General features: G+C 30.6%; 2 protein-coding genes across 2 annotated transcripts; both read left to right on the top strand.

Moving 5' to 3' along the window:
• The first annotated feature begins 1,934 nt into the window (after positions 1-1,934).
• Positions 1,935-8,469, top strand: LOC114188276 (mannosylglycoprotein endo-beta-mannosidase-like). Its single transcript, XM_028076872.1, has 11 exons — positions 1,935-2,214; positions 2,309-2,447; positions 2,837-3,064; positions 3,273-3,331; positions 3,562-3,610; positions 4,022-4,252; positions 5,077-5,246; positions 5,365-5,569; positions 6,245-6,913; positions 7,039-7,266; positions 7,491-8,469. The coding sequence occupies exons 1-11, from the start codon at positions 2,066-2,068 to the stop codon at positions 8,271-8,273; spliced, it is 2,910 nt and encodes a 969-aa protein (XP_027932673.1). The 5' UTR covers positions 1,935-2,065; the 3' UTR covers positions 8,274-8,469.
• Positions 8,470-9,188: 719 nt separating this feature from the next.
• On the top strand, positions 9,189-11,422 carry LOC114188227 (pentatricopeptide repeat-containing protein At3g05340). The gene has a single exon (XM_028076795.1). It carries the CDS (start codon positions 9,258-9,260, stop codon positions 11,223-11,225), a length of 1,968 nt encoding a protein of 655 aa, XP_027932596.1. The 5' UTR covers positions 9,189-9,257; the 3' UTR covers positions 11,226-11,422.
• The last annotated feature ends 5,298 nt before the right edge of the window (positions 11,423-16,720 follow it).

Here is a 16,720-nt window from a genome sequence, read left to right as displayed (position 1 = left end):
ATTTATAATTATAAAAATGTATTTTTTTAGAATCATGTTACCCTTTTTAAAGTAGTTTGTTAAGCATTTGTTAAATTAAAAATATTTTTTCTAATAAACGATAGCTTTTAACATAATAATGATATTCTAATACCATAATAAATACAATTAAATTACAATTAAAAATAATACCACGAGAACTAAAAATCCACTTGATGATTATATTGTAAAGAATAATATAAGTGGACTATGGATTACTAAAATAAAATTCTCATTTTGTTTTTATTAGGAAGTAAAGTTCGCTTACGCCGATATACTCTATCTCACATGATATTTTAATTTTTTATTTTAATAATATATACATTTTTAATCGGAGATGTTCAAATATGATGTTATCTATTAATTACTTTGATTTATCAAACAAAACTAGAAAACATAATTACTCTTTGGGTAAACCAAACTTAACCAAGTTGAACTAAGATAAATTTAACTTTATGTTTATATAAGAAAAAAAAATGTCAAGTCTAAAATGTATTAAACAAAAGTTGGAAAATAATTCGTTAATTCATTGATATGGGTGGAAGAAAAATAAGACAGAGATGACCAATAATTTTGGTATTAGTTTTTCAAACAACAAATAACAGTTTTAATTTTAAAAGTGATTTCGCCAAACTAAATTCATAATTGTTTTCAAACAAACAATATTTTTAATTGGTAGGTTTTTAATCTTTTGTGATATTAAATCTAATCAACATAAGAGATTTAACACTTTTTTTTCAATCTAAAATTTAAAGAGTGCGAGTTTATGATCTTTTAACTTATTTCTTATTCAATTTTTTATTTTTATCTTATCATCACGAGATTTAAACTCATATTAAATTTGCTCTATAAATTAGTTATAAAATGACGAAGTAATTAAATTCTTTTTCATTAAAAACAATATTGTTACAATCATAATCATAAAGTTCATTTTAATTAAAAACAAATTGTCTAAACATCGGACAATTTCTTCTTTGTGAAATTGTATGATTTGCTAAAGTCTAAAATTTCCTAAAAATGATCTCATTTTAGTAGGAAAAAAAAGGTTTATACTGTATTTTTTTTGGATAGATATATTATATGAGACGATGATCAGCGAGTGAGCAGTATATTATTTTAGAAGTGATACAAAGTAATGGAGATGATTAGAGGAGTTCACTGAAGATCTAATCACACTACCCATAATGAGATTAGAGGATGATACTGCCGAATTTATCAAATTACACATTCACTTATATTCATTCTCCTTATTATAAAAAAAACAACATAATAAAAATTATTAACGCAAATAATAATTTATTATGGTTATAATAAAAATTTATTACTTCTAAAATTACTATTAAAAAAAAATAAAAGTTTTCATGTATATAAATTATTTTTCACCTCATATATTAAATTTATTTTCAGAAAAAATATATTATATTATTCATTTTTTTATAAATAATTTTTTTATATTTTCAATCAAAAACAAAATTTATAAAAATATTTCTAAATCCTTTATATATAATTTTATATTATGTATAATAATAAAAATATTTCGATAATCTAACTTTTTTATTTATTAAAAAAAATTAATATTTCACATCAATCAATTTTAATCATAAACTTTTACAAATTTAATATTTAATCTATTCTAAAATCAACTCCAAAGAAACAATACTATAATTGTCCTATGCTTCCTATCTCTTTATCTCTCTCCTAATAATTCTTCCTTCCGAAAATCACATATTTACTAATAGTCACGATCCATAGGTAACCTAATATTGGGGGTAAATCACACCTTTAGTAATAGTCACGATCCATGGGTAACCTAATATTGGGGGTACTTTATCCGGTCCCTTTAATTCAAAGTATATATTTTTCTCCTTTCAACTCAAATTTCGGAAAAAGACAATTTAACATAAATCATCACATAGAAGGAGCAAAATCCACGTGTCTAACGCAAAGATAAAACCAGTGTTTTTCTCTTCCTTTCTTGTTTGCGTGCGCTTGAACAAGAGCAGTGAAGAAGAAGAAGAAGCCTCTCCGCCGATCCAAGGTTTCGGTGATGGCGGAGCAACACCGTAAGAGAACGCTAGATTCAGGGTGGTTCGCAGCAAGGTCCACTGAGGTGCAATTCACCGGAACCCAGCTCACCACTACTCACCCTCCAACTGGCCCCACTTCACCATGGATGGAAGCTCTCGTTCCAGCAACGTAATCACAATTTTTTTTTAATCTCCATTTACGTTGTTTTACTTTCTTACAATGTTGACTTGATTCCACACAATGTGACATAACATGATAACAGTGTTCTGGCTACCTTGGTGAAGAACAAAGTTGTGCCCGATCCTTTTTACGGACTGCAAAATGAACATATCATTGACATTGCTGATTCAGGAAGAGATTATTACACCTTCTGGTTCTTTACAACCTTTGACTGCAAACTTGTACGTGTTGTGATTGTTCTCTTGTACATTTTACAGATTTGGATTTTCAAGTGGTACCCTTTGACTTTAATTTCATACTCCTTTTTTTGGCTTATGCTGATATTTTGTGTTTTCAAGTTTGTGAGATTAGTTTTCCTATAGTAGACCAGTATACAGTGTGTAAGGTTTTAAAGTTTGGTTAGTCACAGACTCACAGTTGTGGTCTAGTTATGATCTGGGATATCTCTAAAGTTTGTTGATAGATGTGGCTTGAATTTGCAGTTGTGGAGAGTCCATTTTTAAAACCATTTTGGGATCTTAACAGTAATCTTCTTTTGAATATACGATGGTGGTTTCTTATTTTGATGGAAGGGGGCATCACTAATTACTTTATCCTTTTGCATTTGCAGTCAAGCAATGAACACTGTGATCTTAACTTCCGTGGAATCAATTACTCTGCTGATGTGTATTTGAATGGCCACGAAATCATTCTACCAAAAGGGATGTTTCGGAGGCATTCCATTGATGTCACCGATATTGTTCATGCTGATGGCACAAACCTGCTTGCTGTTCTTGTTCATCCTCCAGATCATCCTGGGAGAATTCCTCCCCAGGGGGGACAAGGTGGTGATCACGAGGTTGGAAATTAAATTCATACTTCTCATCAATTAGTTTTATTCTTTTCAACTACTCAACCTTCCTGTTACATGTAACCTTTAGATATCAATTTCAAGTGTTTCCTAATTTCTGGAATCAATTAGGACTACAGTGAAAGAGGAAGAGGAACAGTGCTTGTTTTTGCGTACTGGATTTATCTAATTAATTTTGTTCCGGGTTATTTTGTAGATAGGAAAGGATGTGGCCACACAATATGTTGAAGGTTGGGATTGGATGGCTCCTATAAGGTGACATTGCTAATACTTGTATAGATGTATTGATGTGTGGTCGTTGGCTTTTTGATCCAAATATAATATATTTACTTTTTCTTTGTTTTTTGAACTAAAACATGTAATTCTTTTTCTACAGCATTCTTGGGATTAGATATTGAATTAGAAATTCGGAGAGTTGGAAGTAAGAGAAGCCATGTAAAGCAAAGTGCATCTGTGACTAATGCGAGTTTTTAATATGATTGCAGAGATAGGAATACTGGAATATGGGATGAGGTTTCTATTTCTGTTACTGGGGTGAGTAGCATTAATTATTTAAGTACATGCCGAAGTCTGCACTATTGGTTTTTTAATCAATTTAGGATTTGTCACTGAGACCAATTTCAGAGGCCTTTCATTTCCCTTCGCGACTCTTATGTGTTTATTGCATTTTTTCTGTAACTAGTTCATAGTAAATATTGATGAACATCAAGCCCAATCATACGCTGGCTTCATGAAATATTATCTGGGGAGTCCTCGAGATGTTTGGAAAACTAAACCAGGAAATTGCGGAGGCATAGAATTACTATGCTCGATTTAGCTTTTAGTGCAGTCCATAAATAAACAAACCCGATTAAATATTCTAAAGTTTTGATTGCCTTTCTTTCATAGACAATGGTGCTTCTAGTTGTTCCTTGGTGGGATAATTTCAATGTCTGTTTGGTGCAGCCAGTAAAAATAATTGATCCGCACTTGGTTTCAACATTTTCTGATGACTATAAGAAGGCATATCTACATACAACGATTGAATTGCAAAACAGAAGCTCCTGGACTGCTGAGTGTTCTCTGAGTGTCCAAGTGACAATAGAACCTGAGGATAGCATTTTCTTGGTAGAGCATCTTCAATCTCAAAATCTTTCGATACCTGCAAACTCACGGGTGCAATATACATTTCCTGAGGTCAGTGATTGTATTCATTATTTGTGACAAAGTTTGTTTCATTGTGCCTACACCTGTAGTACATTTGAAGAACTTAATTATTAATTCAAGACACCTTTATCGATGAATTTGGTTATTTTAAGAAATTTGTTCAAATTTCACACCCTATTCTTTTGGTTCTTAGACATCGTTGGTATACGTTTATGTATATGGCTTACGTCATGTGTTTGTGGTATATAAGTTTGTCTAACTTTTAGATAACTCTAATTTACTGTTATTATAACTGAAGTGGATTGTCATTTCTTGAGCTTGTAATGTAACCAGACAATCTTTACTACACTGCTAATTGTGATTAGGTTAAATGGATCTCGTATATTTCCTTACCTATCAAAGGAACAAAGGCTCAGATATGATTGGATAAATTGATGAATATATATTAGAAATTGTCAAGACATTGGCATCCATAATTTGTAAGTTATTACTTGACGTCTTTCTTTATTGTTTATGCTTGATGTGTATGATCTGGAGTAACAAAGCTGATGGCAAAATATTTAGATAAGCCAACTGATCACAAAGTAGCCAAGTTATCATAGGGAAACCCCTGCCCCCTTTTTTACATTGAACATATGCAATCCTGGATAGATATAACAATAAAACATATAGAAAAATTTAAACCAACCCAAGTGATCATAGGGACAACGCTATTTCTTTTTTTGGCATTGCACACATGAAGCCTAAATAGATAGTATTTTCAAGTATCTCTTACTACTGAGCCTGTTATTTTGCACAAGTTGGGGCTTTAGTTTTATCGTTTCTTTTCAAGTGCTAATGATGCAAATTAACAGCTTATCTTCTCCAAGCCCTATTTATGGTGGCCGAATGGAATGGGAAAGCAATCTTTGTATAATGTTGTTATTAGCATTGATGTTAAAGGATTTGGTGAATCTGATTCTTGGAGCCATCACTTTGGATTCCGCAAAATTGAGAGCCATATCGATGATGCTACTGGTGGAAGGTAAGTTGATTTCTCAAATTTAGTCAATGTTATTTTATCTAACCTTGTACTTGGTAAAATTGATTCAATTTTTAAATTGTTTCTGTATATGTTTTGTTGTGTGCATTGAATATTATAGATTGTTCAAAGTCAATGGAGAACCAATTTTTATTCGAGGGGGTAACTGGATATTGTCTGATGGACTATTGCGGTTATCAAAGAAGCGGTATAGTACAGATATTAAATTCCATGCGGATATGAATTTTAACATGATTAGATGCTGGGGAGGTGGGCTGGCTGAAAGACCCGAGTTTTATTATTACTGTGATTATTATGGCCTTCTGGTAAGTTAAAACTGCTACCAGATCCTTATTTTTGCTTATATATGAATGCCAACAAGTTAACATCGAAATTGCAAGGTCCCTTTAGAAGGGTAGAAAGAAATGGTTTACATTAATTTGATAGAATCCCCTCAATGTGACTATGCACAGCTGAGTAACATGCATGCATGCATGGTTTGTCATCTTCTCTCATTTCTGGGTACTTTTGTGTGGATATAGCAGTGAGTTGAGTGACTCAAACACCCTGCTAAGGGCTGGTTTTATAGTTCACCTGGTTATTTAATACATTTTATTATTCCTCTAATTTTTTAGTCTTATGTTGTTTAAGTGGAGATTTGATTCTAATCTTCTTTTTCTAAAACCCATTATTTTGTCTGGGTTTCTTGATAGTGATTTTAAGTGAATGGTTGCTATATGGTGATTATGATGCTGGGGATACCCAGATCGTGTTTCTGAAAAGTGACTTTTAAGTGTTACTCCTGCTGCAGCTAGACCAGATGGTCACTGATGATTTATCTGGTTTGAAGCTTAGACAAAGTTTTACCATATAATCCTTGGTCCTGTCCAATATCTTGTGTTTTTTATGTTTATACTACATCAGTGTGTTGGTTTAGAAAATTTATCTAGTTTTTTTTTTGATCGGCAAAAATTTATCTAGTTGCTGGCTGAGTTTTGTAGGTGTGGCAAGAGTTTTGGATTACTGGGGATGTTGATGGACGTGGTGACCCAGTATCTAATCCAGATGGTCCTCTGGACCATGACCTTTTCTTGTTTTGTGCACGAGACACAGTTAAGCTTCTAAGAAATCATCCTAGTCTTGCCTTATGGGTGGGGGGAAATGAGCAAATTCCACCAGCTGATATAAACGCTGCTCTAAAATATGATCTAAGGCTTCATCCTTATTTTGAAAGTAAGGATGAAAGCAGCAAACCTGTAGGAGACTTGTTCCCGACACCGTCAGATCCTAGTCAGTACCTTGATGGCACACGGATTTACATACAAGGTTCAATGTGGGATGGATTTGCTAATGGGATGGGGGACTTCACTGATGGTCCTTATGAAATTCAAAATCCTGAAAATTTCTTCAAGGATGACTACTATAACTATGGGTTCAATCCAGAGGTTGGTTCTGTGGGAATGCCAGTTGCAGCTACCATACGAGCAACAATGCCTCCGGAAGGTTGGCAGATACCATTGTTTAAGAAACTTTCCAATGGTTATGTTGAAGAAGTTCCAAATGCCATATGGGAATACCATAAATATATTCCTTATTCAAAACCAACCAAGGTTCATGATCAGATTCAACTTTATGGTGATGCAAAAGATCTTGATGATTTTTGTTTGAAGGTAAGAAGAGAGTAGAAACCTTCATCTTGTTGGCCATTAGTGATGAATATTTCATCATCCTATTTCTCTTGATCTTTTTTTTTTTGTTGAATTGATGTTTAATTTAGATGCTATAATCTCCTCAGGCTCAACTTGTTAACTACATTCAATACAGAGCTCTTCTTGAGGGATGGACTTCTCGCATGTGGAGCAAATATACAGGTGTATTGATATGGAAGACACAAAATCCTTGGACTGGTCTGAGAGGTCAATTTTACGACCATCTACTTGATCAAACAGCAGGTTTCTATGGTTGTCGGTGTGCTGCAGAACCAATTCATGTACAGCTTAATCTTGCTACATATTTGATAGAGGTAAGTATTGAAATGAAGTTGGTCACAAAACTAGAGATGTTGCTTTACCGATTTAATAATTGATATTGGAAGACAAAAGTGGCCAGTTAAAAAGATTTGAAGGATAACGAAAATGTGGAAAATTGTTTGATTTACAAGTTTCTTTTCGATTTATGCATGATTCACTAATGAAAAAGTAACTCTTTAAAGGCTGTGTATTTTCTTTATCTTCCTCCCCAAAACAGGTTGTTAATACTACATCAGAAAAGTTGTCTAATGTTGCCATTGAAACTTCCGTGTGGGATCTTGAAGGAACACGCCCGTACTACAGCCTTAACGAAAATCTCTCTTTGCTGCCAAAAAAAGTAGCACCTATTGTTGAGATGAAGTATCCAAAGTCAAAAGATCCAAAGCCTGTCTACTTTCTTCTTCTCAAATTCTATAACATGTCAGATAAAAGTGTTATATCCAGAAACTTTTACTGGTTGCATCTTTCTGGTGGAGATTACAAGTTATTGGAGCCATACAGGGAGAAGAAAATACCTCTCAAGATAACATCGAAGGTTTCAATTGAAGAATCCGTTTATAATATTCAAATGCATGTGACAAACTCATCTGAAATACCAGAGTCAAGAAGCTCAACAGTTAAGCCAAGTGATGGTTTTTGTGGCACACAATCACTGGAAACTCCGCATTGTAGTGTTGGAAAAGAACATGAAACTGTTTTGTTTAAGGGGATACACGAATGTTTTTCTGGGAAAAGTGATGGTCTGAAAGTTACAGAGATAAAGGGATCTGATGTAGGCGTTGCTTTCTTTCTTCAAATTTCTGTTCATAAGAAGGACTACAAGGAAGGGGAAGACACAAGAATTCTTCCTGTTCATTACTCTGATAACTATTTTTCACTGGTCCCAGGAGAGACCATGCCTATAAATATATCTTTTGAGGTTCCTCAGGGTGTCACTCCTCAAGTAATTCTTCATGGCTGGAATTACAATGGAGGTGAACTCATTTATGAAGTTGTATAACAATCACCTGAAATTATCAGGGATTGTTGCTGTTCTGGTGTATCTTGCCATTAAGAAATGCATCAGAAAGAGACCTTCATGATTTTCAATTTTATTTGTTGGTTTACTATACCTTACAAGGCTAATATATCCAATGGTAAACCTCTGCAACAAAAATGAAAGAGAACAATGCACGAGTCATTACTTTTAGTTGCAAGTTCTTAAATTTTGACAAGAAATCCACTTTACCTTTTTGCCTCCATCTAATTCATGATATTCATTTATTCTTTCCATCATTTCCACAATTTCAATGCAGACATAAACTTAGTGACAACATTTTCTTTTACAAACATGATAATGGAAATAATTTTAGATTTTGCGGACACCTTCATTTTTAATACTTCACGCTCTTTCCCTTGTGAACTTTTGACTTTCTTAAATTTCTTCTGGAAAACAATGAAGAGTGAAATAATTTCATTTTACTACTTTTCTAGGATTTACGGTATTTCTGGAAGCCAAATTTTCAATTGAGGAAAAATAATCAGTTGTGCAACGTCGAAAAACTCGCTCAGAATTGATCGTTCACAGTTGAAAATCTACTCAAAATTCAGATCCAGGAAAGTTGAATTTCATTGAAGTTTTTCATTTTTTTTTCAAGAATTAATGAAAAGATATATAAAAAATCCCCCGAAATTTGATTTTCTAAAAATTGAATTCTGAGCAATTTTTCAACATGAACAACACAGTTTTATCTTGAATTCTTAATACAAAAAGTGAACCGGTTCATTATAATAAACAATATTTACACAAAGGTTTAGGTTTTTTTTTAAATGGGTTAACTAAAAAAATCTTAATTTTGGTAGACAAATAAAAAATACATGATATATCTACACATTCATTTTTTTTCAATTATATTTTCATCTTATTTGTCTCATTATTTACCATTTTTTTTTTTCGAAATAGTATCTTCGGCGCGCCCATCAGTATCTGTTTCCCCTTTCATGGATGAAATCCAGATGGAACTTCAGCGCTCACGTCCCTTCATGGCTGGATTCTCTGAATATACCCTTCACCATAAAGGCACCAACTTTTAAAAACCCATTTCTTACAACCTCAAAATCTGTCCTCGACCATACACACTTGAGCTCTCTTCTCTCGGTTTGCGGCGGAGATGGAAACCTTAATCTCGGTTCTTCCATCCATGCTCGTATCATCAAGCAACCTCCATTTTACGATTCTGATAGCTCCCTCCGCAATGCCCTTTTTGTTTGGAACTCTCTCCTTTCGATGTATACGAAATGCGGTCAACTGCAGGACGCCGTTAAGTTGTTTGATCATATGCCTGTGAAAGATACCGTGTCATGGAATACAATGGTTTCTGGGTTTTTAAGAAACAGGGATCTTGACACGGGTTTTAGGTTCTTTAAGCAAATGAGTGAGTCAAGGACAGTGTGTTGTCGATTTGACAAAGCAACACTGACCACAATGTTGTCAGCTTGTGATGGACTGGAGTTCTCTGGTGCGACCAAAATGGTCCATGGTTTGGTTTTTGTTGGTGGGTTTGAGAGGGAAGTTACAGTGGGGAATGCACTTATAACATCATATTTTAAATGTGGGTGTTTTAGTGAAGGTAAGCAGGTTTTTCATGAAATGCTTGAGAGGAATGTTATAACATGGACGGCAGTGATATCTGGCCTCGCAAAAAATGAACTTTATGAGGATGGCTTGAGATTGTTCAACCAAATGCGTTGCGGGTCAGTCAGTCCTAACTCTTTGACATATTTGAGTGTGCTCATGGCTTGTTCAGGATTACAAGCATTATCGGATGGCCGTAAAATACATGGTATGTTATGGAAATTGGGAATGCAGTCGGATTTATGCATTGAAAGTGCTTTGATGGATTTGTATTCAAAGTGTGGGAGTTTGGAAGCAGCATGGCAGATTTTTGAGTTTGCTGAGGAACTTGACGAGGTTTCCTTGACTGTAATACTTATAGCTTTTACGCAAAATGGACTTGAGGAGGAAGCTATCAAGATATTTATGAGAATGGTGAAATTGGGAATTGAAGTTGACCCCAACATGGTTTCTGCCATTCTCGGGGTATTTGTTCTTGGTACTTCTTTGGCTTTCGGTAAACAGATTCACTCTTTAATCATAAAGAAAAGCTTCAGTCAAAATCTGTTTGTTAGTAACGGACTCATAAACATGTACTCCAAGTGTGGAGATTTGTACGACTCACTGCAAGTCTTTGGTGAGATGACTCAAAAGAATTCAGTTTCATGGAACTCTGTGATTGCAGCTTATGCTCGCTATGGGGATGGTTTCAGAGCGCTTCAATTTTACGATGCTATGAGAGAGGAGGGAATAGCACCAACAGATGTTACATTTTTGTCATTGCTTCATGCATGCAGTCATGCAGGTTTAGTTGAGAAGGGCATGGAGTTTCTGGAATCTATGACTAGAGATCATGGGTTAAGTCCACGGTCCGAACATTACGCCTGTGTTGTTGACATGTTGGGGAGGGCTGGATTTCTTGAGGAAGCTAAAAGATTTATTGAGGGGTTGCCTGAGAATCCTGGTGTTCTGGTTTGGCAAGCATTGCTTGGTGCTTGTGGCATACATGGTGATTCTGAAATGGGTAAATATGCTGCTGATCAACTATTCTTGGCTACACCAGATAGCCCAGCTCCTTATGTGTTGATGGCCAACATTTATTCTAGTGAAGGGAAATGGAAAGAGAGAGCAGGTGCCATTAAGAGAATGAAAGAGATGGGCGTAGCAAAAGAAGTGGGTATTAGTTGGATTGAAATTGAAAAGAAAGTGAATAGCTTCGTAGCAGGGGATAAAATGCATCCACAAGCTGATGTTATATTCTGGCTCTTGTCTGTGTTATTGGAACACCTGAAAGATGAAGGTTATGTTCCTGATAAAAGGTGTATTCTCTATTACTTGGATCAGGATAAAATGGATTAGTCAGCATACATATATACTAATGGTTCATTTGCAAGTGAGAACCCTGTTATTGAGTTTAGTCAGAACTTTGTTTGGATTTTTGTGGATCAGGGATGTCATGTTTGAGGTTGCAATTCACTGTTTAATTAAATTGATCATTGGCTGTCACAAGCTTGGTGTTTAAAAATAATTACTCGTAGAGAAACACAGGTACTATCTGTACGCACTTTTTAATATTTATATTATAATATAAATTATTAATATTTATAAATTAGTTAAGTTGATATGTAAAATAAATTTATATTCATTAACAAAATTAAATATATTTTTACTTACATGTATACAGTAAGAAAGAGAGTATTAATTAAAAATATTAACTAATTAAATATTGATGTTAATGACTTGTTTCATCTTCCGTACCATTTAGGTAGATATTTTGATTAATATATATGTAAATAATAGAAATAATATGTAGTAATTGTGTTTATGTAGATGTAATAATAAAAATTATAATTTATTTTTTAAGGAGTCTCTTAAATTTTTGTATACCATGGTTCATGATTTGTTGAATTTTAAAAAAATTATAAATAAGAATTTAATATTGTGATTAACTTATGACACATTAAAAGTTTATAGTAGTATAATATATTGAATAAAAAGTAATAACATTGATGCATATATTTTGATTAGACAAAGAGTATAAATTGATAATGAATTTTGTTGTATTCTAATAATGAAAGAAAAATAAAAGTATACAAATTTTGTTTGGTATAATGGAAGTAAATAAATAATTCAGAATATGTGTATTACCTATTTGTTTTTGAGAAATTAATTCTCGTTTTATCAAATTTGAAAGTTGTATTTTATATGTTATTATTATGAAACTCCAACCACTAGAATAAATTTGTAAATTTGTAAATTTGTAAATGATAAATCTACCGTTGAAGAATTTGATGCATATGAATAAAAAATGTTGTTGTTATCATAATATATGTAATTATGACATACAATATTGTAGAAATAAATTTATTTGATTACCATGTTGTTTATTGGAATCATCATTCCAAGGGTTTCATTTCTTTAAAAATTTAGTATTTTATGAAAAAATATCCATTATTGAAAAATTGCAAACAAAACTTAAAAAAGTACACATATAGTTGAATTGTAAGGTCTTTGTATATTATATTACCAGTAATATAACACAAGTAGAATAGGAAGATATATACATGTTTATATGACAAACGAAAATAGACATAGATTTGAAATTATAAAATTTCCTTATAAATAACATTTTTGATAAAGATGTCATGTTGTCCTTCTTTCATAATAAAGATTTTTGTGAAAGTTTCAAAAACACATTTTAAAAAAACTATAACCGACAAATAAATTTTAATTGTGCATATAAGTTGTCTTTGTAATTATTTATATTAATTGCAAAAAATGACATCCAATTTCTATTATTTCTTAATGCGAATGTACGATTCGTATTAGTGTACGAACTTCATAGTTTGTTAGTGTGAATCCAATATTCACTCAAAAAAATTACTTTCACATCACCATTTTCAAATAATTATCATTTGACATTAAATTTTTTAATAAAATATTATTATTTAAATAAAATATTAATTTATATGAATGTCAAACGGTAGTATTGGTGTCAAACTACCTCGTTCTATTCACTCTCACCACACCTTTACTAACGAACTTTGTTAATTATAACACAAACTAAGAAATTTTGTCAGCTATCTCTGGTGCTGCATCCTCATGAAATCAAAACAAATTCGAATAGTTTCAATAACAAAAGGAAAAGGAAAGAACATTGGCATTGCATGATAAAGTTGTAAATTTATGTAATATGGAAAAATAATTAAATAGTATGAGTGGACAAAATATAAAATAACCCGTAAAAAATTTTTAGCTTCTATTTATTGTATCTTCAAGCAAAATTCATAACATATTTATTAAGTTCCAATCATATCTCCTACTTTCACACTATCTTCCTATTTCACATCTATACACTTGTATAATTGAGGTATTACGATTTAATATATATATATATATATATATATATATATTATTTAATATCGGTTGGAAGTGAAACCGTACTCTTAGTTTATCTTAGAATATTGGTATTGACAAATGAAAATAAAAATTCTAGATGTAATCCAATATTTTAATTATAGACCACGTGGATAAACAAAATTAACAGCACATCCTTCATATAATTTATCACTTGACAGGAAAAAGAAGACACAGTTAAATTGTTTGTTCCGATGTTAAAAAACATTAAACTCTGATTCTCACATATCTATTTGGAGATAGACCAGACAATCTAGTTCTTTTTTAATCTTATTGTCTTTGTTTTGAATGGTATATTATTCTTTTGCATCAGTACAATCGAACATCATTTCTCTTAAAACAATGTTTTCTTTCCGACCTTTTCACTTATCTATGTGACTCAGAGAGCGGTTTATGATAAAATTCTAGCAGTTTTTGGAAAACTTGCTTTAAATATGAAACTTTGAGTATTTAAAGATGTTTTTGTTATCTTCAATAATAAAACTCTATAGCAGATTGACTCTTCTAAGTAACGTCCACCTCATTTGGTATGTAACAATTCAATTAGTTCCCCAGACAAAACCCACATATAATATTTAAGCAGGATCATATAAAATACATAAATAAATGGTTGATAATTATGAATCAACCCAAATATTTCATTTATAATTTTTTTTTCCTGTATAGAAGATTCACGATAAAGTAAAATAGTTTTAACATGCCTCCCACCAATAAAATTTATTATCAATACATTTTCATAAGTTATCTAATTTTCTACTTTTTTATTTTGAAATTATTTAAGAGAAGAAATGATAATGGTACTACAGTATTTAAAAGAAGGAAACTGTCCCACTCTATCTAATTAGGGAGTGTTTTAAATTTCAAGCATCGCATGTTAAAACATGTGAATCTTTTCATAAATTACACCACTTTTAAAAGGTCACCAAACTCACACCATACAAAATATAGAAATTATTGTAAATGGTATGGAGAATAGAAGAGATGGATTGGAAGGAAAGAAATATGAAAGGAAACATCATCCTATATGAGCTAGGGTAGAAGAAGTAAGACCCAATATATAAATACAAGTGACATGCACAATTAGATGTAAAGGTAATGTGAAGTTCATGACAAGATGGCATGAAATGAAGTATCAAAATTAAGACGTTTTGAATGAATAGGAGTAGGTGTCCCACTTTGAATATGGTGAAGAAACAAAGCTCAAGCGTATTCTTCTTTTAATTGTAATCTTAAACACATCACAAAATATAACACTGATTATAAAGAGCATACACAAATTGTGAATTTTAAATTATTAATGATTTCACTAATATTTAAAAACTTTAATTAAAACTCTCAAGTTCCAATAAATCATATAAACTTAATTAGGGATATAAAAAAAATGTACTCAATCCGTGATAAAACCTGCAACTGGTAGGAAATGAATATTGTAAATGGATATCCGCAAATGACGGATATGAGTATTTTTAATATCTGCATGTTAACAAGGCAGGTACGGGTATCATAGTATCTGTACCCGTGGATACTCGTATCCGCTATATTTTAATCTAAATTAAAATTAAAAAAATGATTAAAATATTAATATATTGAGTTTGAATGAGTTATTTTTTATCAATTAATTTTAAAAAAATATAATTTATTTGTAAATTGTCATTCAACACTATTATTTGGACTTTGTTTAAGATTTATGAATGTTATGTATTGTATTTTATTTGAATTTAAAATTAAAATATGTTGTTAAATATTTTTTTTATTTTGTTGTTACCCACGGGTACCGTGAATATCTGTGGATATTAAAAAATTATGCAGATATGGGTACAGGTATGAGACAAATATTTATCCAGCAGATAGGGTATGGAGTAATGTCTGTCTTGTACCCTATCCGTCCCGTTAAAATGAAATTTAATAGATATTACATCAAAATTTACTAAAATACCCTTCTTGATAAAAATAAAAATAATAATTATTAAATAATTTAAAAATATTAAAATTTAACAATATTTTAATTATTATATACACAAATTAATAGTAATAATATTAATTATATATATATATATATATAATTTTTTAATATTTTAATTAATATTATTACATATGTTTATATATAATTAATAATTATTAATACTTAATAATAATAATTATTTTACATATTATTAATTATGATGTACTAATATATTAATTATTATATTTTTAACATTATTTTAATTATTATATATATTATTAGTGATAATTATTATTATATATACATGTGTTGTATTAATTATATATATATGAAACTCAGTTTGTTCATCATCACAAATTTAATTTTTTTTATCACCAATTATGAATTTGAATCAACTTTATTATTGTAAAAACAGGGATATAAAAGTAAAATGCTTAATAATTTATGCAAATCTTCACCATTTTAAGAAGATGAAATTTTGGTATTATCTCGCATATTCATCACTATCACTGTATTCAATCGCAAATCATCTTTATGGAACACAAAATCAACTTCATATTTACTCTAAATTAACTGGTTTGTTGAATCTCTTCAAACGAACACATGGTAAATGTCGAATAAAAACACATATATAAAAAATATAAAATTATAAAAACATAATTAAGAAAAGATAAAATTACACTCCACACAAGCGCCAAGATGTGTCATGTAACATTTTAAACATTTTGCGACCTCTATATTTATCATCGTCGAGTCATTATGATTAAAAACGATCTCAAAGTTTATGAAAAAGAACATTTTTTAGGAAATAATTTGAATTCAACAATAATATAAAAACTAAAAATATATGGACCAAAAACTAATTAAGCCATTTTACAAAAACAAGAAAATCTATTTCCACTTCATCTATTATATCTTAAGAAAAGAAGATACCACCAAAATTACTATATTACCTATTCTCTTTTATTGACAAGTGTCCTAAAAATCTGTTTTTTAGTCATTTTAAAACTCTGGGTTCAAATCCTACTAAAAGGATCTGGGTTCAAATCCTACTAAAGCCAATTTATTTTTATTTTTTCATTTATTTATACAAAAGGATCCAGGTTCAAATCCTACTAAAGCCAATTTACTTTTATTTTTTCATTTATTTATAATTTCAACTATAATATTAATACATAGTATTATCATTACAAATAATATTTATAATAATATTTATTAAAATATATAATAGATTATTATTAAAATATATAATAGATTATTATTAAAATAATATTTATCATAATATTTATAATACATTATTAATATATAATTGATAATAAATATTATTATTATAATAATATTAATTAAAATATATAATAGATTATAATATTTATAATAGATTATTAATATATAATTGATAAAAAATATTATTATTGTTATTATCAACTCTAACTATACTTATAATAATAATTATTATTATTAACTATAATAATTATTATTATTGATTATAATAATT

This window comes from Vigna unguiculata, chromosome 6 (assembly GCF_004118075.2).
Source record: "Vigna unguiculata cultivar IT97K-499-35 chromosome 6, ASM411807v1, whole genome shotgun sequence".
Lineage (NCBI taxonomy): Eukaryota > Viridiplantae > Streptophyta > Magnoliopsida > Fabales > Fabaceae > Vigna > Vigna unguiculata.
Note: the sequence above shows the minus strand (reverse complement) of the source record. Positions and strands in the feature narration are given on the sequence as shown.